Source organism: Trachypithecus francoisi, unplaced genomic scaffold, assembly GCF_009764315.1.
Source record: "Trachypithecus francoisi isolate TF-2019V2 unplaced genomic scaffold, Tfra_2.0 Lachesis_group13, whole genome shotgun sequence".
NCBI classification, from domain to species: domain Eukaryota; kingdom Metazoa; phylum Chordata; class Mammalia; order Primates; family Cercopithecidae; genus Trachypithecus; species Trachypithecus francoisi.
In genome coordinates this window covers 113659593-113683674 of record NW_022681458.1, presented here as the reverse complement: position 1 = coordinate 113683674, position 24082 = coordinate 113659593, and the positions used below count along the sequence as shown (strand labels likewise).

The window sequence follows — 24082 nt, the reverse complement described above, 5'->3', positions numbered from 1 at the left end:
ACGTTTATTGATTTGCGAATGTTGAACCAGCCTTGCATCCCAGGGATGAAGCCCACTTGATCATGGTGGATAAGCTTTTTGATGTGCTGCTGAATCGGTTTGCCAGTATTTTATTGAGAATTTTTGCATCGATGTTCATCAGGGATATTGGTCTAAAATTCTCTTTTTTTTTTGTGTCTCTGCCAGGCTTTGGTATCAGGATGATGTTGGCCTCATAAAAAGAGTTAGGGAGGATTCCCTCTTTTTCTATTGATTGGAATAGTTTCAGAAGGAATGGTACCAGCTCCTCCTTGTACCTCTGGTAGAATTCGTCTGTGAATCCATCTGGTCCTGGACTTTTTTTGGTGGGTAGGCTATTAATTGTTGCCTCAATTTCAGAGCCTGCTATTGGTCTATTCAGGGATTCAACTTCTTCCTGGTTTAGTCTTGGGAGAGTGTAAGTGTCCAGGAAATTATCCATTTCTTCTAGATTTTCTAGTTGATTTGCATAGAGGCATTTATAGTATTCTCTGATGGTTGTTTGTATTTCTGCGGGGTCAGTGGTGATATCCCCTTTATCATTTTTTATTGCATCTATTTGATCCTCTCTCTTTTCTTCTTTATTAGTCTTGCTAGCGGTCTGTCAATTTTGTTGATCTTTTCAAAAAACCAACTCCTGGATTCATTGATTTTTGGAGGGTTTTTTGTGTCTCTATCTCCTTCAGTTCTGCTCAGATCTTAGTTATTTCTTCTTGCCTTCTGCTAGCTTTTGAATGTGTTTGCTCTTGCCACTCTAGTTCTTTTAATTGTGATGTTAGAGTGTCAATTTTAGATCTTTCCTGCTTTCTCTTGTGGGCATTTAGTGCTATAAATTTCCCTCTACACACTGCTTTAAATGTGTCCCAGAGATTCTGGTATGTTGTATCTTTGTTCTCATTGGTTTCAAAGAACATCTTTATTTCTGCTTTCATTTCGTTATGTACCCAGTAGTCATTCAGGAGCAGGTTGTTCAGTTTTCATGTAGTTGAGCAGTTTTGATTGAGTTTCTTAGTCCTGAGTTCTAGTTTGATCGCACTGTGGTCTGAGGGACAGTTTGTTATAATTTCTGTTCTTTTACATTTGCTGAGGAGTGCTTTACTTCCAATTATGCGGTCAATTTTGGAATAAGTGCGATGTGGTGCTGAGAAGAATGTATATTCTGTTGATTTGGGGTGGAGAGTTCTATAGATGTCTATTAGGTCCGCTTGGTGCAGAGATGAGTTCAATTCCTGGATATCCTTGTTAACTTTCTGTCTCGTTGATCTGTCTAATGTTGACAGTGGAGTGTTGAAGTCTCCTATTATTATTGTATGGGAGTCTAAGTCTCTTTGTAGTCTCTAAGGACTTGCTTTATGAATCTGGGTGCTCCTGTATTGGGTGCATAGATATTTAGTAGAGTTAGCTCTTCCTGTTGAATTGATCCCTTTACCATTATGTAATGGCCTTCTTTGTCTCTTTTGATCTTTGATGGTTTAAAGTCTGTTTTATCAGAGACTAGGATTGCAACCCCTGCTTTTTTTTGTTCTCCATTTGCTTGGTAGATCTTCCTCCATCCCTTTATTTTGAGCCTATGTATGTCTCTGCATGTGAGATGGGTCTCCTGTATACAGCAGACTGATGGATCTTGACTCTCGATCCAGTTTGCCAGTCTGTGTCTTTTAATTGGAGCATTCAGTCCATTTACATTTAAGGTTAATATTGTTATGTGTGAACTTGATCCTGTCATTATGATATTAACTGGTGATTTTGCTCGTTAGTTGATGCAGTTTCTTCCTAGCCTCGATGGTCTTTACATTTGGGCATGTTTTTGCAATGGCTGGTGCCGGTTGTTCCTTTCCATGTTTAGGGCTTCCTTCAGGGTCTCTTGTAAGGCAGGCCTGGTGGTGACAAAATCTCTAAGCATTTGCTTATCTGTAAAGGATTTTCTTTCTCCTTCACTGATGAAACTTAGTTTGGCTGGATATGAAATTCTGGGTTGAAAATTCTTTTCTTTAAGAACGTTGAATATTGGCCCCCACTCTCTTCTGGCTTGTAGAGTTTCTGCCGAGAGATCTGCTGTTAGTCTGATGGGCTTCCCTTTGTGGGTAACCCGACCTTTCTCTCTGGCTGCCCTTAAGATTTTTTCCTTCATTTCCACTTTGGTGAATCTGGCAATTATGTGTCTTGGAGTTGCTCTTCTGGAGGAGTATCTTTGTGGCGTTCTCTGTATTTCCTGAATTTGAATGTTGGCCTGCCCTACTAGGTTGGGGAAGTTCTCCTGGATGATATCCTGAAGAGTGTTTTCCAACTTGGTTCCATTTTCCCCCTCCCTTTCAGGCACCCCAATCAGACGTAGATTTGGTCTTTTTACATAATCCCATACTTCTTGCAGGCTTTGTTCATTTCTTTTTCTTCTTTTTTCTTTTGGTTTCTCTTCTCGCTTCATTTCATTCATTTGATCCTCAATCGCTGATACTCTTTCTTCCAGTTCGAGAGTCGGTTACTGAAGCTTGTGCATTTGTCACGTATTTCTCGTGTCATGGTTTTCATCTCTGTCATTTCGTTTATGATCTTCTCTGCATTAATTAGTCTAGCTGTCAATTCTTCCACTCTTTTTTCAAGATTTTTAGTTTCTTTGCGCTGGGTACGTAATTCCTCCTTTAGCTCTGAGAAGTTTGTGACTGGCCTTCTTCTCTCTCTCATCTCGTCAAAGTCATTCTCTGACCAGCTTTGATCCGTTGCTGGCGATGGGCTGCACTCCTTTGCAGGGGGAGATGCGCTCTTATTTTTTGAATTTCCAGCTTTTCTGCCCTGCTTCTTCCCCATCTTTGTGGTTTTATCTGTCTCTGGTCTTTGATGATGGTGACGTACTGATGGGGTTTTGGTATAGGTGTCCTTCCTGTTTGATAGTTTTCCGTCTGACAGTCAGAAGGACTGTCTGTTGGTCTGTTGGAGATTGCTTGAGGCCCACTCCAGACCCTGTTTGCCTGGGTATCAGCAGCAGAGGTTGCCGAAGATAGAATATTGCTGAACAGCGAGTGTACCTGTCTGATTCTTCCTTTGGAAGTTTCCTCTCAGGGGTGACTCCACCCTGTGAGGTGTGGGGTGTCAGACTGCCCCTAGTGGGGGATGTCTCCCAGTTAGGCTACTCAGGGGTCAGGGACCCACCTGAGCAGGCAGTCTGTCCGTTCTCGGATCTCAACCTCCGCGTTGGGAGATCCACGGCTCTCCCCAAAGCTGTCAGACAGAGTCGTTCGCGTCTGCACTGGCCCCCGCTACTTCCCCTATTGGACTTCAGCTGTGGGCTGTCCCCAGAGGTGGAGTCTACAGAGACAGGCAGGCGTCCTTGAGCTGCTGTGAGCTCCACCCAGTTCGAGCTTCCCAGCGGCTTTGTTTACCTACTTAAGCCTCAGCAATGGCGGGCGCCCCTCTCCCAGCCTCGCTGCTGCCTTGCGGATAGATCGCCGCAGACTGCTGAGTTAGCAGTGAGGGAGGCTCCGTGGGCGTGGGACCCTCCCGGCCAGGTGTGGGATATATTCTCCTGGTGTGCCTGTTTCCTTAAAGCGCAGTATTGGGGTGGGAGTTACCCGATTTTCCAGGTGTTGTGTGTCTCAGTTCCCCTGGCTAGGAAAACGGATTTCCTTCCCCCTTGCGCTTCCAGGTGAGGCGATGCCTTGCCCTGCTTCAGCTCTCGCTGGTCAGGCTGCAGCAGCTGACCAGCAGCGATTGTCCGGCACTCCCTAGTGAGATGACCCCAGTACCTCAGTTGAAAATGCAGAAATCACCGGTCTTCTGTGTTGCTCGCGCTGGGAGTTGGAGACTGGAGCTGTTCCTATTCGGCCATCTTGCTCCGCCCCCTGCTCTAGCATATTTTATTTGGAGTCTTTTAGGTTCTCTCTCTCTCTCTCTCTCTCTCTCTCTCTCTCCATTGGCACTTCCATTTTGTTCATACATCGTATTCTTCATATTTTCTGTGACTTCCATTACTTCTTGATGTTGGGTCTTTTATCCCTTTGAACTGGCCACACTTCCTTATTGCTTCGTATCCTTTGTAATTTTTTTTATTGTTGAAAATCAGACATTTTAATCAGAATCTCCCCTGATATAATTTGGCTCTGTGTCCTGACTGAAATTGCACCTTAAATTTTAATAATTCCCACATGTCATGGTAGGGACCTGGTGGGAGGTAATTGAATCATGGGGCCAGGTTTTTCTCAAGCTGTTCTCATGATAGTGAATAAGTCTCACGAGATCTGATGGTTTATAAAGGGGAGTTGCACATGCCCTCCTGCCCACTGCCATGTAAGACGTGACTTTGCTCTTCCTTTGCCTCCTACCATGATTTTGAGGCTTTCCCAGCTATGTGGAACTGTGAGTCCATTAACCCCGTTTCCTTTATAAATTACCCAGTCTCAGGCTTGTCTTTATTAGCCGCATGAGAATGGACTAATACATTCCCATTTCTCATGGTTTGCTATTTTATGTTTTTGCTTTTGTTTCGTTATGTTGGTTCTTTTGTAATTGTTGTAGGCTGTCTTTATGCTGAAGATCAGCCTTAGGTGAAAACAAGTCTTCTTAGGACTTTTGTAAGCCTGCATATTTCCCTGTGCATGTACGGTGACTTGCCAATTTGTCCCAAATATTCAGTTGCCTTTGAATATCTTAATCTTTAATGGCTGACATCCCTCTAAAAAGAGGAAAATGAAGAGTAGGAAAAGGCACTGGCCTTTTAACCACCTTAGAATTCACTTCAGCTGGAGGGAGAGGAGCTTGTTATAAGGGTGTAAGGATGTGAAACAATAGCTGCCTTCCTACATATCTTCAATTTCATAATGAGATGAGGCAATAAGCAATAAGAATACTAATCCTCACTTACTTGCATCACAGGGCCATTATTGTCCATCCTGGTTCCTACAAGATGCATGCATGCTCCAGGAACATAAGAACAGCTGCCTGCCATGGGGCTGGGGGTCAAAGATAGGTAGCTGCCTCTGAGCTAAGTGTTCAAGTCAACTAAAATTAACCACAAACTTTCATTCAAGCCTTCTGACAAAATTTACACACTTTCAACAGACTAGAGTTCTCAATAGTTACTTGTCTACTGTAGTAATTGTTATCTGGATGGAAAAACAGATTCCTGGTGCTTCTGCTTCCATCATAATTCCCAGATTCCTCTTCCCAAACCATTTATTTTCAATAAAACATTTATTACGGCTAAAGTGGTCTACTCACCACCTTCTCCAAATCATGCACTCTTTATTGCTTCAGGTTCATTTTTCCACAAATTTTGACACATCTAAATTGCCTTTACTCACACTTAGTGCTACTGAAAGTTCTCCTCAATATTCTGAGTTCTAACTTAGATCCTCTTCATCAGTAAATTATATCAATCCCTCTCTTCTATAAAACCAGGAATTTCTTTTACAGCAAATAAGATTTGAAGCTGAAAATGAAGGATAATTATCTTTAGTTAGTAAACACTACAAGGTTCTTTATTTAATGCAAAACTAATTAAAGTATTGTAATGACTCATCTCAAAATCATATTGCTGAGTTTGCTAATGACTTTAAATATTGACAAAGCATGCCATACTCATATGAAATGGACCATTGGCCATTTGTAGAGAAGTATGTCCTTTACTTTTTTAAATTTATGTTTGCATGCACTTAAAAGATAAACTTGATAAATATGAAATTTCTCTAAGAATTCCCCAAAGGAGTTTGAAAAATGACATTACAGAAAACTTAAGATTAATTCTCCACAAAACTAGTAACCCTAAAATTCCCTAAGGTGTTTAAATTCATATGAAAACAGCTTTTTTAATAATAATAAAAGTGAACACCTACAAAACACTTGTTATAGGCCAGATACTATTCAAAGTGCTTTAGAGCTGTATTCATACATTAAACACTAGAATAGCACTATTGATAAAACACTACCATTTGAAAGGTGAAAATAGTAAGGCATATCAAGATTAAATAATGTTCTCAAGATCAACAGCAGTAGAACCAGGACATAATCACATGCAATATGGCTTCAAATAGAGAAGCTATAATTTTTATACATTTTTAGTATTTCCATAATTTTCTTAAATATATTAAAAATAAGGAATCAATAACAAATAAAGAAAATGCATACAATTAATACGATTTCCTTGAGTGTATCAAAGTGCTATTATTTTGTCATATGTGTTGGTTTCCCTCAAGTATAAAGAACAAGAGGGTCATTTAAAACCAACCAAAGTATGGAAGATTTTCCAAAATACTGTCCACTTTTTCTAAAATACTGGACAGTATTTTGTACAAAAGGTGAAGTTGTCTTGGATTTCTGTGTTCTGAAATTCTGTTTGTTCCAAAGTTGCTCTGGCCCAATGGACCAGCTCTATTGTTCACAACATCAGAGTGAAACAGGAAGGATGAGAGCACCTGCCATTTTTTGGTGTCCACTCACCACTGTCCATGAATGTTTCCTTGATTACATGCCTTATCTAAACCAAACCTGGCACATTCATATTTACCATATTCTATGCAAATTTTGCTGCCACTTTTCAGAAATATCATAGTGGGATGGATTTACAGAGAGTTCTATTACAGTAGATTAAATGCATTGTTTGCTAATTTATCTAAATATCTGCACAATAAAAGCAAACATAATGTCCATAATCTATGATATCTGGACAATTCCATACATTTTGCATTTTAAATCATGAACCTATTTTCATCATCTTGATTTACTCAATGATTCAACAATTTATTGTGGAAAGGATAGTGAATGCAGGGTTGTTGGTAGGATTTCTTTGAATATTTGAGGGTCCAGATTATTTTCTGATGAAAGGAAAACTTATTTAGCAAGAGTATATTATTCTGTAGCCTTCTCGTGATGAGAAATAGCTATTATAATGACCCTATTTCACTAATAAGCTTAAGAAATATGCATTCAGATTTCTAAAATAGGATATAAATAATAGTAATGTACACCTTATTATGAAAAATAGTCACATTTTCCAAAATAATTATCACAATGATATGATGGTGTACATATTTCTATTTATAGATGAGGAAATTGAGATTTGCAGGAAATTAAAAACTTAACTCCACCCAACCAGCTGTTGTTAAAACAGCAATTCAAAATTTTAAAAAAACCTAGAAGATTCTAAACTACATTAAAAAAACTAGTTAAAGGTTAGAATGAGGCTTGGCCAATTAGAATTATTAAAGGTAAATAAGGTAAATATACTGATTAAGGTCTAAAAAATTTGAATTCAATAGAAAGATGTATTTATCCTTTTATAACTTCCTCGCTCTTTACAACATAGTTCAAATTATATAATGCAAAATTGACAGACAACTAAAGAAAAACAATCACATATCCACTGTCATTAGTAAGAACATATAACTCTTAGAAACATAATTATTAAGATTGATCCAGTAGGCACATATAGAACATTGTTACCTGTCACATAGAAAATATATAAAATTATCTATCACATAAAAAGTATTTTGAAAAAATCCTAAGCCATTAAGCATGTCTCATCAATTGCAGTCACTAACTAAAACTAACTAAAAAAAATTGTAAAACTTAATCCAGTAACCATAATAGAATCCATGTTTTAGTATCCCAGCAAAAATAAAAAACCCTACAATACCTAGTTACATTCATAGGTTAACAAGTGCAGAAGGATTTTAATGACATAAAAATTATAAAAATTGAAATGGAAAAGAAAAATGTCATTATTAACAAAAAGCATAATAGTCTACACAGAATTATTTGGAATTTATAATTGTGTGTAGCAATGTTGATATATATATATATATAATAAATAAATATATAAAATAAATAAATAAATACTTTGAGCACCTTTCTATTTGCCAGTAGCAAACATTTTTTAAACAAGAAATACAAGTACTTAAAAGAGTGACCAAAATGATAAATTGCAAATTTTTAGATATGAAATTGTAAAATTTGACTGAGATATTAAGAGTCTTAAATAACTAAATACATATGTTAAATGTTTGTAAGCATGAAGATTCAGTATCACTAAGATGTTAATTTCCCAAAATAGACATATAGATTCAAAATAATGTATTCAAAATTCTGAAAATGGGCATGTAACCTGAAAGACAATTGTGACATTAATATGAAAGGCTAAAAAGTCAAGAAGAGTCAAAGTCAGCATAAGAAACTGCCTTGTCAGAGAGTAAAGCTTATTTTAATTAAGGCACTGTTGTCTTAGCACATTAATAGACAAATCATTTGGAAATAAAAACAGCCAGAAGAAGACTCATGCATATGTGGAGCACAACATTGTAACACTGCAGAGGAGTAGTTAGTTACAGAATGAAGTGGTCAATAAAAGGTTTCAGGACATTTGTTGGCCATATAAAACATATATAAAAATGGACAGAGATGGCCGGGCGCCGTGGTTCACGCCTGTAATCCCAGCACTTTGGGAGGCCAAGGCGAGCAGATCACGAGGTCAGGAGATCGAGACCATCTTGGCTAACACGGTGAAACCCCACCTCTACTAAAAATACAAAAATACACGCACACACACACACACCACACACACACACAAATTAGCCGGGCGTGGCGGCAGGCGCCTGTAGTCCCAGCTACTCGGGAGGCTGCGGCAGGAGAATGGCGTGAACCCAGGAGGTGGAGCTTGCAGTGAGCCGAGATCGCGCCACTGCACTCCAGCCTGGGGGACAGAGCCAGACTCCGTCTCAAAAAAAAATAAAAAATTTAAAAAATTAAAAAATGGACAGAGATTTAATACCATACCAAAAAAAAAAAAAGCAATTTCAGATGGATGGATCAAGAACCTATACATGGAAGGCCCACTTGAAAAATTCTAGAGAAGTATTTCATTATAAAGATTTCATAAATAACAAAAAGTAGAAATCATGTATTTGATAAATCAGACTACATTTACTTTAAAAATCTGTTTGTAGAAATGAATCCATTAAGAGAGCGAGAAGTAAATCCAAAAACTGGATGAAGATAGACCCAATAATGTATTAATATCCAGAACATATAAGGGGTTCCTTTTAATTAAAAAAAGAATAAAAAATGTGAATGGACAAATATATGAATAGATAGTTCACATATGAGAAAATACAAATTGCCAGTAATGATACGAAAAGTTGCTCTAGCTTATTAGAATTCAAGGAAATACTAAATGTTAATAAAACTATAATGAAATACCATTTTGTATCATCATTTGGGTAATTACTTAGAAGTCTGAGAAAATAGGAGTTGGCAAGGATATGGAACAAAGGGAACTCTCATTGTTGCTGGTAGGTGTAAACACACTTGACAAATAACCTAGAAATCAGTTTGGTGATGCTCAATACATCTGAGCATGCACATGATAGTAAGCAATACTACTCCCTGAGCAGTATTCCCTTGAGAAAGGCTTTACATGGTCACCATGAGATATGTACAAGAATATAATATTGCAGGCCGCACTCACTGACTCATATCTGTAATCCCATCACTTTGGGAGGCCTAGGTGGGTGGATCGCTTGAGGTCAGGAGTTTGAAATCAGCCTGGCCAACATGGTGAAACCCTGTCTCTACTAAAAATACAAAACTTAGCCAGGTACAGTAGCATGTGCCTGTAATCCCAGGTACTTGGGAGGCTGAGGCACAAGAATCGCTTGAACCTGGGAGGCAGAGGTTACAGTGAGCCAAGATCTCACTCCAGCCTGGATGACAGAGCAAGACTTTGCCAAAAACTATATATACGTATTTGCCTCAAAAAAAAAAAAAAATATGTATATATACACACACACACACACACACACACACACACACATATATAATTGCTCAAACTGCTTTATACATCAATAATTATCTTTTTGAGTTTGTAATTATTTCAAAATAAAAATAAAAGTAAAAATCCTCTCAAGAGAATATTAAATAATTCCATCCAAATTTTTATCCTGAACAAGGCTTTAAGAAAAAATAATCTTTATTTTGAATTTTTCATGAAAACTGACAATATTATGTAATGGAAATTACTCAGTACAAGGTCCTAGTAACCTTGGATCTCTTCTAGGTTTCACTACAAACCAGCAGTTTAATCATATATTACTTAACAAACTTTTGTCTTTATTAACTGATCAAATCATACTAGTATCATTTAATGTATTCTTAAGTTGGAATATTAGATAAAAGATATAAAGGACTTTGGAAAAACCATAAGAAAACTTGCCCTACAAAACTTTATGTTTCCCTAAGTCCTTTCCTAAGTTTCAGTAAACATTTTCCGTAAGACCCTGAATGGTAGTGTTCAGTGCATACCAATGCCTGTGCTTACCAGCTGCTGCCCTTGGACACCCCAGGCCGCGTACTGCAACACGGAGTCCTCTACTTCTGGAGGATTTAACTCCCAAACTTCCCTTGAAAAAATGTGAATATTTTTATATGAACAAACTGATATCTATACCAACAATTTAATAACACAATTGCTCATGAAAACCAGAAAATCAAAGAACTTACCTAGTGTGTATGTTGTAAATCACATATGAAGCAGTATATGAATAATGAAAAATCTGAAATTAAAAAGAAACATTATTGATCATAGCTTTATCTTAATGTGAATATATATATATATATATTGTATATATATATGTATATATATGTATATATACTCTTAGTAAAATCCAGGGAATCCAAGAATTGGTGTTAAGCAGAAATGAAAATATAAAATATTCTAGCTCAGGAGGTTATTACCCTCTCTGTGCCTTATACCTAATTTTTATTTCTAATATCAATTCCATTCCTTATTTAATCCACTCTATCCTGAGTCTAATTGTGATTATATTACTTTCTTATTCAAAATTTTCAGTGATGCCCTATTGCCTGTAAAATAAAATTCAAACTGCCTTATCTGATGTTAAATAATTTTGTTATTTTGGCTTCTACATGTTTTTCTAAACTTATCACCTACTGCCTCCCTCATATAGTCTATACTTCAAATTAGATGGATTCTCCCTATGTGTCCTGAACTTTCTTTGCTTTTCCCCTAAGGACATTCTACCTTAACTGAGGTGAAAATTCTACTCCCTTATAATAAAACCCCTGTATGGAGCTCATATTGATTTCTTCTATTGAAATTCATCTCACAGTTTCTTTCCTGCATGACTTTCAGGCCACATCTCACTCTGTAGTGAAACTATATAAACATTTTGTGTACGTCTCCTTTTCCTACTAGAATGTTGTCAGATACAGGTGTCTATTACCTTTGCATCCTCCACATTACCTAGCACAGTTCCATGTTTCTATGCATTCAACTGGTATTTCTTGAGTGATGGTTCTTATGGGAAAAAACGAATGCATGTTGAAGTGTTTGTTGGTGAAGTCAAAGTGAGATAACACTTTCCACACCTTTATAGTAATGGTAGAAACTGACATATTAAGCAGATGGCTTCAAGTATATAATAGCTAAAAATCCCTATATATTTTTTAAACACTATCTTCCCAAGGACTGCAGAACTCATGAGCCATTAAATTTCAAACAAAAGACTGTAGTGCAAAATGCAAAAATGCCTCTATGTTTTGCTTCTTAATAATGAGATGATGAAATAGTGGAATACAGAGGAAATAAGGAAAATTGCAAACGATGGGTTAGGGAAAGAGATGATGAGTGTATTTCTGTGAAAATTATTTTTCTCTAAGCTATGTGAATCTAGTGAAGAAAATTGTTCTTTAGTTAGCTATATTGTGATATTATTATTTCCAAGATGTACAGAACTTTTATTGATACTTTCATTTTTCAGTATGCAATTGTAAAAGCTTCTTTTATTCTTGTAGTGGATATACATTGCACAAATATTACATTACTGTCAATTAAAACTCCCTAGAAGTCAAATTGTTATTTCTTCTCACTGGAATAATAGCTTCACTAAATATGATTCGCCACGTATTTGGCAAAGAAGTACTATGTTCTCTCTTTGCAATGAAATTGCAAGCCTTCCACCATTTGTTAGAGTATTGTGTTTTACAATGAAGCTTTATGCTCCCATTCCTTTTGGAATAACTATTAAATCTGAGATTGCCTTTGTGATAGGGCTGTAGAAGCAAAAATAATTTTTCCTGGTGTCTATTTTGACATTTACATTGTGTTCTATAAAGTTCCATACTTTACTACAAATTTAAATCTTGAATTTACTACCAGAGCTGACAAAAAGATGAGAAATGTGACCACTCTGTCAATACTTTCTCTTTCTCTCTCTCTCTCTCTCTCTCTCTCTCTCTCTCTCTCTCTCTCTCTCTGAGAAAGCTCTGCTGCCAAAGCAAACTGCCAAGTGAGTGCTTGGTCTTCAAAGAAGATAAATATATCATGATGTCCTGAGGGGATACAGAGTATTTCATCCTATGTTTGAATCACCTACCACAGTGTACGCTTTTAGGCACACATCTATCTTGAGAGAAAAAGTTGCCAGGTATTATCATTTTAGGCAAAGCAGGCACTGAGACCTAAATGGGTATAATTATTGAATCTTGGTCTCTTTCTGTACTATTTGTTATAGAGGTTTCTGCTCATTCTCTAATTGTAAATCCAAAGGACTTAGATGTCTTCCAAATGGTGTGATTGGAGAAGGGGCTATATAAATCCACCTTCTGTTCTGTAGCTCTTAGCCTGATAATAATATTGTCTCTTGCAGTAAGTGTGTTGAGGTGAAGACTGCAATAAAGAAGTTAAACTAGACTTGTCTGCAAACCCACAGCAAAATGAAGTAGCATATTATAGGTTTGGGCCTCATCCATATCTATCTATCTATCTATCTATCTATCTATCTATCTATCAGTCATCTATATATTCATCCATCCTACAAAGCCAGCAATTTGCCATCTTCAGATAATTAGAACCTAGTCCTTTACTCTGAGTTTAGAACTCTTTCTCCAAAATTCACTATCTTTTTATGCATGCATGTGTGTTCCCAGCAGATCTCAAATATTTGTTGTTTTTTAACTTTCAATAAGAAAAATCACGTTCCATGCCCACAACAGAATAAAGAGTATGGGGGAGGGCAAAATCTTGAACAAGGTTGGAAGAAGAAGTTTCTAACTCTCTCTCTCTCTCTTTCTTAACATAGTGTTGGAGATATTTTAAAGGGAGGGGGGGATTTTCAATGATAATTAGATTTAGCTTTACTGAACATCTCTATTAACGCATTCTGGTCCAAATTCACCCTGTGTTAATCTGCATCTCTTTCTCTCTCCTTCCTTGGATAGCATTTCTACTCTTTTTTAACATTTCTCATTTTCCTTTATCTTAAACTACCCTCTGTATGACTAAGTAGGTCTTATTTCATGATGAGAGGGTAAAATCAAAGTTACTTAAGATTAGGAAGAGTAGCAGTTTTTCCTGTAATGATTGGCTGCTGCATAGTGAAAGCCAAACTGAGCATCTGATGAGACCTCTGGGGACAAGCACATTTCACAGCCCAAAATTACCGATTCATCCCATCTCTGCAAATGATGTTCCACTGCTGGTTAGAGTGTGAATAGTTATGGAAAAGGCAGTGGGAGTGGATAGAATTCAGATATACCATATCAAAACTTGATCAAAGCTTATTTCTGGAAGCTGGCCTTAAGATATCCAATCATTCAATTCCATCAAGAAAAGTATTAGGAGGATCAAAAAACATCAAAAGATCATGTAATCCAATCTGGTACCCATCATCTCTATATTATACTGTGAACTCTAAGAAGAAGTTGACTACTAAGAGTTGACTACTACAAGTGGTATAGATAATTTTCATTACTTGCAGTTGTTTTTACCTATACTCTCACCATAAACACTGAATTAGCAATTACTGAATCATTGGTCCTGCTAGAAATACAGGATCAGGTTCCTGTGAGCCTCTGGTCACAACATTTTCATGAACCCTTTAATATATAACCTATTTCATATGTGTTTCTGTTTAAAGACACCTTATTTTAAACACCTGATTTTAAAGACATCTTATTTCATTAACATTGAACTCACGGCCAACAACACTATAACTCATGCTTGAATGAGGCTTATCTAACACATGTATTTGCTCCATAAGGCACATCACAGCGTTCTTGCACTAAGGAAAACAGGATAACTCTTCATCACTATGCTTAGGGGCAGAAGTGAGTGGTGGGGAGTGATTTTAAACAGGAACATGCCCAACAGAAAGCACAACAATGTGAAAAACATGTCACTAAGTAGACCCTCAAAATGATAATTCTTTACAGTAAAAGAGCTGAAACAGGAAGGCACAGTGTCACCTTGTTCAACCTTAGCTGAGAAAGTAGACAACAAGCAATTCAATTGTTCTGCTATTCTGCATATGTCTATGAATGACAGTGAAAGACAAAAGAGTAGATTTGGGGGGGCACAAGTAAACTTTAGCATATAGTTGAATTTGCATATATGGAATTCATGGATAATAATCTACTGTATTAATTACATAAACATAGCATGAGATATTCTTGGAAGAAAGGAAAAACAGACATATTTTAGTCCTGCCAAAATTTGAACACAAGGAAAGTACAGAAGTTATCCAAATTCTATTATATTTTCTATGATGTGCCCTTAAAACCGAAAAGATTAATCATTTTTTGGAAAGCTAATGAACTTATAATATGCAGTCTTAATTGAACCATGACCCACAACAGAGTATTCCATACCAATGTAATGTTTCTTGGCCTTGTTGCACCAAATGGAACATAAGCTCCTTGGAGAAAGAGATTACTTTTATTTTGGTCTTTGCATTTTGCAAGTTACCTCATTTATGAGCTTTCACATAATTAGTATCCAATAGTTACATAATTAGTACTCAATAGTCATTTATAAACCAACAAACAGCATATAAAAGTAAATACAAATTGGCAACTGACACTCTTATTGATCTTATTTTAAAAAAAACTTTATTATGATAATTTAAAAAAATAATACTTATTGTAGTGCCTGTATCAAAGATATTGCTTAACATAAAAATGTTAAATAAGTGAATGTAGCTAATTTTCATTTACAGAGCATGAATGTCAGAATTTGGATAACTTCTGTACTTTCCTTGTGTTCAAATTTTGGCAGGACTAAAATAGTGTGTCAAACTTAAGATAGCCCTGCATTAATAATAATTTGAATTCAGCTTTCACTACATGCCAGATTCTGCATAGCGCTTTACATATATTATATAATTTAATATTTACATCAACTTCAAGAAGTAAATATTATTTGTAATTCATAAAATAAGCTCTGCCAAGTTCAAGCTTAAAACTGAAAGTTTAGGTAGGAAAGAGTCACAATCCGAACTAAGATCTGTCTGATTACAATCCACTTTGTGATTTAATCTTTCTGCACAATACCCTGTCAAGGAGCTAGTACATGAAGCATGATTCAAGTTTTGCAAAAGACTCATTTCCAAATTGATAGAAATATGCATGAATTAATTGATTACCAGAGTTAAGAGAGATTTCATTTTGGAAACATGATCTGATATATCAGATTAAAAATGTAAATTGTCTTTTCTTTAACTGTTTTTCACAATTTTTTTTTCTTGGAATATCAGTTATTACCTAAGACATCTATGAGGATTCATGTCAAGGAGAGTTACACTTAAAAGAACAAAGAGCAGTGTACCCTAGTAATTTATGCTTGAACCAGAGGCTTGTATCTCTGGATACAAAAGCTTTTTCTGCACTGCAGTTAAACAGCCGAATTGATATAAATAGCATTCATTTTCATGGCCTGGAGAATATTTAAAATAGGATTATGGATTTGCCATGGAATCAAACAGTTAGGAAAACTGAACTGTGAGAAAGCAAGCTACTGTGTCAACAGCATTTATAAAAGAATGCCAGTAAGAGGAAAGACAATACATGCAAAATGGGATTTGTTTCTCTTAGAAGTCAGTAATACAATGATGCCAAGTTTGTTCTAGGATAATGAGGTACCTTTTAAGATGAGTGAGTTGTGACTGTGTTGTTTGAAAAGATTTATCTTCTTTACACAGTTAAGAACTAACTAGCTCCTAGCTATGAGCTAGGAGACTCTAGTGTTGTAATACGATTCATACAATGATAAACTACAGCTGTACAGAAATATTTTGAAAACATTGCCCTTTTAACAAAAGCTTTGTGAACATTGAACAACAAGTATTGACTGAAAGGGAAAATATATATGAGTATTAAAAGTATACTTAATATTTATCAGTATTTTAAACTACTTCAAAAAATTTCTTACTTAATGTTCACTGTAACCTTAAAAGGATATTATCTATTCAAGATACACAGCTAGTATAACCAGAATTGGAACTAAGATCTTATAGATTCTAAAATCCATGTCTTTTCTACTACAATAAGAAAGAAAAAATGCAGGCATGACTTTACTATGATACATCATAGAGGAATCAAGTAGCATTCTTCAATTGCATCACCATTTTGGTAAGTGTCAAAGAGTAAAATACTTAAGGTGGTGAGTCTGAAAGTATGATGATTAAGAAGATAAAATTTAAGTGTTTTATTTTTATTTTATGTTTTAAAAATAGACTACATTTAGAGCATTTTTAGGTTCACAGTGAAATAGAATGGAAGTTAGAGAAAGTACTCATACACCTCTGTTGCCACACATGCACAGCCTCTCCACTTTCAACATCCCCTACCAGAGTGGTACGCATGTTACAATCAAGAAACCTGTATCAACATGCCATTGTCACCCAAAGTCCATAATTTCCACTAGGGTTTACTCTTGATGCTGTATATTCCATGAGTTTTTATGAGCATATAATGACTTGTCTTTGTAATTATAGAATCACACAGAATAGTTTCATTGCCCCCAAAATTCTGTGTGTTCCACCAGTTTATCCCTTCTTCCATCCTAATCCCTAGCAAACACTAAATTTTTTACTACCTCCACAATTTTGCATTTCCCAGAATGCCCTATAGTTGGAATCATCCAGTATGCAGACTTTTCACATTGGCTTTTTTCACTTAGTAATACGCACAGACATTTCATCCATGTGTTTTCATGCTTTGATAGCTCATCTCTTTTTCAATAAATAATATTGCATAGTCTAGATATGTCAGAGTTTACAGGTGTTGTTTTAATTAGGCTATATTTTTGACAAAATCTATAAAACATAAAAATAAACTTGCTATTTAAAAAGCAAAACAAAACTGTCACAAAACCAATTTGGTCATTCTGTTATAGGCAGCATGATGCCGTGCCTACACAGGATGTATAATAAAGCAGTATTTATACTTTTCCATGGTTTATTTGGGTCTAGTAGGTGTCACAGTGGAAAAGAATTGGATACTGTTTCAGCAAGTTTATAAATGATAGTATATTCCCTCTGAACTGAAATACAATACTTTCAGAAATACTTTCTGACTGTAAATGCTGACAATCTAATGAGATGAATGAAGTGCACATGTTTTTATTTGATATATTTATTTTACTTTAGACAATGGATGGCTGATGACTCAAATATTAAAAATATACTAAAATTACCTGAACAACATTTTTCAGTTGCATGTAGGACTATTCTGCCTAGGATATAATTCAACTGGCCTAGGTATTAATAGCAGCTAACACCAGAAAATTATACTTTATTACCCCAAATGAGATCTTTGAGCGAGTAGAATAAATCATTTCCTGATATATTCCCTGTTACATAAATAAGCTTATTATATTATAGAAAAACCTTCTTTATTGCTCTTAGAATTGTTCTTAGAGTTCCTGAGATGTTTTCTATAGTGCAAAATTCCTTTTCAAAGATGCTCCATTTTTCAATAATCGATATTTAACATGTAACTTTCACCATACTACACTCTTGAGTAATCTAACAGCCTCATTGACAATGCCACTGTTTGTAATATAATATTTTCATGGGCCAGACCTCTCCTCTTTAATTACTGCAAATAAGCAACTTCCACATCAGTTGACATTAAACTGTTTTCTACTTATCATCATTTGAAAACATCTGGTTTGATAACCTGAATGGCATTTAAAATCAATTACTGGCAGTAGTACAAGTGATTTTTTATTTATACTGAAATAAGTTTAAACATTGTCTCACTAGCTATCAACTAGTTTTCTCTCTAGCATATCTATGCAGAAATACATATATTGCAATAGGACAGAAAGCCAAACTCCCAAACCTGCTTCCCTTTAGTGCTAAACTAGAAAGGTAAGGATGAAAATTATTGTTTCAACACATGGGAAATTACAAGCCCTTGTTAACTGAATAAAACATGACTTAGAAAAGTGGTCATTTCATTTCCCAGCAGCTTTGGAGAAAATATTTTCTTCATTTCAATAGCATCAAATCTTAGCTTGTGTTTTCCTTAGCAAGTTACAAGAAGAAGAAAAAGAAACAAAGAAAGAGAAAGAAGGGAAGGGAAGGGAAGGCAAGGGAAGGGAGAAGGGGGAAGGGAGAAGGAATGGAAGAGAAGGGAAGGGAAGGGAAGAGAAGGGAAGGGGAGGGGAAAGGAGGGGAGGGGAGGGGACCATAATTTATTCATCAAGGAAATAGAGAAAATAATATATATCCAAATGTTTTGTTATGAGGATTAAAGGACAAAATATATGGAAATTTTTTAGTTATTACCTGAGGGTAAGGCCAAGATAATATAACCAGAAAAGCTCAAATCTATTTCAATAGCAACTTGTTAACTTATTCCTTAAAAGTTTTACTACCAGGCAGAGATAGAAAATCCTTAAAATGAGTTGTATGGATTTTGTATTTGTAACTTTGCATAACACTACACCCTCATACATAATTAACATACCTGTGTTAAATGATTTTTTAAATATTAGAAAAATGGTAATAAATATAAATTTCAAGAAAGTATAATATATGTATTTATCTATTAATAGCTAGATTGTTCATATTTTCCAGATACCATAGACAACTCTAAAATTATTTTTATTACTTAGCTTGCATATGCTTAGGATATACTCTCAAAAGTTAAATGTGTAAATCAGAAGATATGAACATTTTACATGTTTTTTCCTATTACCAGTCATTTTTTACTAAAGTTAAAAAGAATTTATAGTCCTACATGCTATACAAGCATCTCTTTCTTTGCTCAATGTCACAATACAATCATGTTACCATTGAGGTAATTTAAATTGTTTCAAGGATAAACAATGACAACAACAGCAACAACAACAACAACAAATCATTTAGACTTGTAGTTTGATTATGATTGGGCTTGAATGTCCTGTCATAAGCTGTAATCACTTGTATTTCTATATTCATAACTTGTATATCAATGTCTTTTTCCTGTTTGTTCTTGGGAATTCATTCATCTTTTTCTTGTTGATCTCTAAAAGCTCTTGTTATATGACAGATTATAACTTTGTTTTTATGTATGCAGTAAACATTTTACCCTATTTAGTATTTGTGTTTTCATTTTGTGTGTTTTCCATAGATCATTTTTAAATCTTTATATGTTTATTCTATAAGTTATTTCCTTTATGGTTGCATAATTAAGTAGCATGCCAAGAGTAGCTTCACTAGCTTAACATTGTAAGTTCTCACACACGTTTTCTTCTAGTACTTTTAAAATCCAGGATCTCTTAAATAAAGCAATAATTATTTTTTATTTATGGGGTAAGATATACATCCAGTTTTGTTTTTTATTCCCCAAATAACCAGAAAGTTGCTTAATGCAATTTGTTCTGTAATTTGTCGTTTTTCTTTATTTGAATGTTATACTTAATTTGTCTTTTACTGGTCTATTGTGGACTTACTTATTTGTTTGCCTTTTCCTTACAAGAATTATATTGCGTCTTTAAAACACATTTAATCACAAAGACTATTAATACATTTTCATATTTTCGTGACATATACACACTCTAAATACTGACTGTTTAAACACATCTTATTCTTATTAAGTTCTAGTTAAACTGAGAAACATATTAAATATTGTTGAATAAAAATTTTATTTAAAAATGTTTTAAAACTTTTTACTTACAAATCTTTAAAATGTTCTTGTCATTTATAAAATTTAAAAAATTTTGATTGACATATAAAATTGTACATATTTTTGGAATACAATGTGATGTTTTATATATGTATATAATATGTAATGATTAAACCTGCATAATTAGCATACTCATCACCTAAAACATTGATTATTTCTTTGTGTTGTGAACCTTCAAAATCCTCTCTTTAGGATTTTGGAAAATATATATTAAATTATTTTTAATTATAGTTGCCCAAAATTCTAGGATTCCTTTTTTCTAGCTATAATTTTATGTCCTTTACTCAGTCTCTTACTATCTTCTCTTACTTCTACCCTTTCAAGCCTCTAATAACCACAGTTCTTCTCTTTACTTCTGTGAGCTCAATGTTTTTGTTTTCACATACAAGTGATACACATCTTTTTGTGCCTAACTTATTTCACTTAATATAATATCTTCCAGGTTTATCCATGTTGATACAAATAACAGAATTTTATTATTTTTTAATAGCTGAATATTATTCCCTTGTGTATTTATACCACAATTTTTTAATTCATTCAGCTGGTGATGGACACTTACATTGATTCCATACTGTTCATTTTCACACTGCTATGAAGAAATATCCGAGACTTGGTAATTTACAAATAAAAGAGGTTTAATTGACTCACAGTTCCAAATAGCTGGGAAGGCCTCAGGAAACTTACAATCATGGTGGATGGGGAAGCAAACATGTCCTTCAGAGCAAAAGGAGAAAAGCCCTCTATAAAACCATCAAATCTCCTAAGAACTCACTAACTATCATGAGAACAGCATGAAGGTAACTGCTCCTATGATTCAATTACCTCCCATCAGGTCCCTCCCACAACATGTAGGGATTATGGGAACTACAATTCAATACAAGATTTTGGTGGGGGACACAGCTACATCATATAATTCCACCCATGCCTCCCCCAAATCTCATGTCCTCATATTTTAAAACACAATCATACCCTTCCAACAGTCCTCTTACTTGATATTATTTTGAGTTTTCAAAAATAAATTGAGACTTGTTTTTGGCCCAAAGTATAATTAATGCTAGATAATATTTTATGTGATAATGAGAAGAATGTGTTTTCTGCAGCTAAAGGATAAAATGACTTATAAATGTCTTTTAGGTCTATTTGGTGTAAAGTGCACTTTAAGACCTATGTTTCGCGATTCTCTGTCTAGATGATATGTTTCATGCTGAGAGTCAGGTGTTAAAGTCCCCAGCTTTTATTGTACTAGAGATTCTCTCTCCCCTTAGTTCTAACAATATTTCCTTAGTAAATCTGGATGCTATGGTATTGGGTACATATATATTTAACATTGTATATCCTCTTGCTTAATTGATCTTATTATTACACAATAACCTTCTTTGTTTCTTTTTTTGTTACTTAAAGTTTATTTGATCTGATATACATATAGCTTTCCTGCTCACTTTTTATTTCCATTTGTATGAAATATTGTTTTCCACCTCTTCACTTTCAGTCTACATGTGTCTTTACAAATGAAGTGAGTCTCTTGTGGGAAGCATAGAGCTGAGTCTTGTTTTCTAATCGATTCAGCCAATCTGTATCTTTTTATTGGGGAATTTAAATCATTTACATGCTAGTCAGTTATTGGCTGGGAGACACTTACTCCTATCATTTTTTACGTTGTTTTCTGGTGTTTTGCAAATTCTTTGTTTCTTTCTTCCTCTCTTATTGTTTATCTTTTCAGTTTGGTGATTTTCTATATTGATTCAATTTGATTCTGTTTTATTTCTCATTTATTTATCTGTTCTACCAGTGAGGTTCATATTTTATATGTTTTTATAATGGTAGAGATTGCCCATGTGCTTTCAAATGTAAGACTTCCTTAAGCATTCTTGTAGGACCAGTCTAGTGGTGATGAATTCCCTCAGTTTTTGTTTGCCTGGGAAACACTTTATTTCTCCTTAATTTCTAAAGGATAGCTTTGTCTGAGTATTACATTTCTGGCTGGAGGGTTGTTTATTTGTCTGCTTTTCCCTGAACTTTAACTATATTATCCTATTATCTCCTGATCTGTATAGTTTCCATTGACAAATTTACCATTTCTCTGATTGGGATTTCCTTACGTGTGTCTTGATGCTTTCCTCTTGTTGTTTTTAAAAGTCTCTCTTTATCTTGTGACAGTTATTTATTGTATCGCAGAGAGGAAATTCTTAAGTTTGCTCAGAGGTGGGGATAGCAGGCAGACCAGCCTTCAGGCCCTTCAAGAACATGCACAAGTACATGGCATCTCCGCTGCTGGAGTAAATGTAATTGCTGGTTGTGGTGGTATGCCTTGAACCGGTGGCTTTAAGGCTCTGGGGAACATGCATGTCAGCTTTTTCGGTCCTGGAGAAAACTTCCTCACTATGCTAGACTGTTTATACTCTAGGATGGAGGGTCCTGCGTGTGCTTCAGTACAACAGTCATGGCTGAACTATTGGGTCCAGCTGGTGGTGCAATATTGCAACCCTCTGAATGGATGTGGGATGGATGTCAGTGAGGCCCCAGGGATGTGGAGATGCAGGGGCTATTGGTTCTCAGGGAAGGATGTACTCTGATGGTGACCATGCTCTCAAGATGGCATTGCGCTGTAGTAACCTGGGTCCCAACAAGTGAAGGTGATCTAGCGTTAATTTTTTTTCTCTGGGATAATAAAATCCTATGAACTCCAGGAAACTCCCTCTCATGGACGTAGGCCCTATGAGGGCTGAGGGGCTCTACTATAGCTAGAATTTCAAGTTTCTGTGGTTGAAATGTGGGGTTTGGGGCATTCCCCACTTACCTATTCTCAGATATGGTGAGTACCTCTTGGTTCTGAGCCAATCTTGGCCAGATTCTTTGCTTCCCTCTCTATGCCACCATCTCAAGCTTCCATGCCTCAGAGGGTCTTCATCACTTTCTTGCTGAATTTCATTGTTCTCCTTTAAACATCCTATTCAATGTGTGGTTTGCTGTTATGATTCTTCTTCATGGAGGAGGTCAGCACTAGAGGCTTCTAGTAAGCCATCTTGATGACATCTGTCTGGGTCATTTTTTTTTAAAGCATCCATTTATATTGGTCGTGAACATTATTTACTAGTTCACATTTTTAATTAATAGGTTGCATCATCATATTAGTCGAAGTCTGCATTATAACTTTAATAGTGAGTTTATGGATTAAAATATATGTGTAGATTGTGCATCTGGTTCAGCATTTACACTGAAAACTTGAACACATGATTTAACTTTGTTTGTCTCAGTTTCCAGGTAATGATAACGTCTACAAGGGAAAATCAATGCTTTTATTTTGAAAGATGGGAGGTTTTTGGAGGAGTTAATAAAGAACTCTTGACAAAGGAAAAGGCTGTGGGTTGACAATATTTGACAATAACTAACCTTGAGATAAAAATATAGGCAGACATCTATAAAGATTAATGTGTTCTTTATGTGCTGCTTATGAAAAATGACCTGAATACTAAGGAGATGATAAAGATTTGTTGTTCAAGAGAGAATGGAACTCTAGAGACAGAGTTTCACAGAGCAATTACTCTAATGCTGACATTAATATCTGAAGAAAGTTGTTTTCTCCCATAGCAAAGATAACACTCTACTGATTTTCAACATAAAAATCCCTCTGACCTCTATTTGTAAGGTTCCTCATGGCATGAAACTCAAATATGTAAGGAATTGACTTTCAATTTCAATCACTCCATGCATATTCAGCTGGACTGGCATGTGGCCCACATTAACCTGGTTATTACTAAAAGCAGAATGTTCTTCTTTAAGGGACCAAGTTTTCAGTCCTGAAGCTCATCAAAACCAACTGAGCCTTCAAAATGCCAAACACATCACCCATAAACTAGAAATCAGAGCAGGCATCAGACTCTGAGGTTTAATAATAAACATTTGTTCCTTCTTAGGAAGGCTACATGTCACAAGCATGTAAATGCTGGCAAGGGGGAGAGAGTACATATGATTTACAGCAAAAATAGAAAACATATGAAAAAATGTTTAAGAAAAAAAAGCACCGTGAAGTGTGTAGGCGTGTTTTCTTTACTTCTATGCCCACTTGTGCTTGATTCTCAAAGTCATGTTGATGCTAGAAAACTGATCAGTG

At 35.4% G+C, this 24082-nt stretch overlaps 1 protein-coding gene across 1 annotated transcript in view; it reads right to left on the bottom strand.

Annotated features, from left to right (window-relative positions):
- Positions 1-24082, bottom strand: part of DPP10 (dipeptidyl peptidase like 10) — a 720618-nt gene that overhangs the window by 148725 nt on the left and 547811 nt on the right. Inside the window, exons 6-7 of the mRNA XM_033231721.1 lie at positions 10501-10553; positions 10319-10400 (exon numbers count right to left, since the gene is read on the bottom strand). Coding sequence (XP_033087612.1) covers positions 10319-10400; positions 10501-10553 — 135 coding nt within the window. The remainder of the gene's footprint in view (positions 1-10318; positions 10401-10500; positions 10554-24082) is intronic.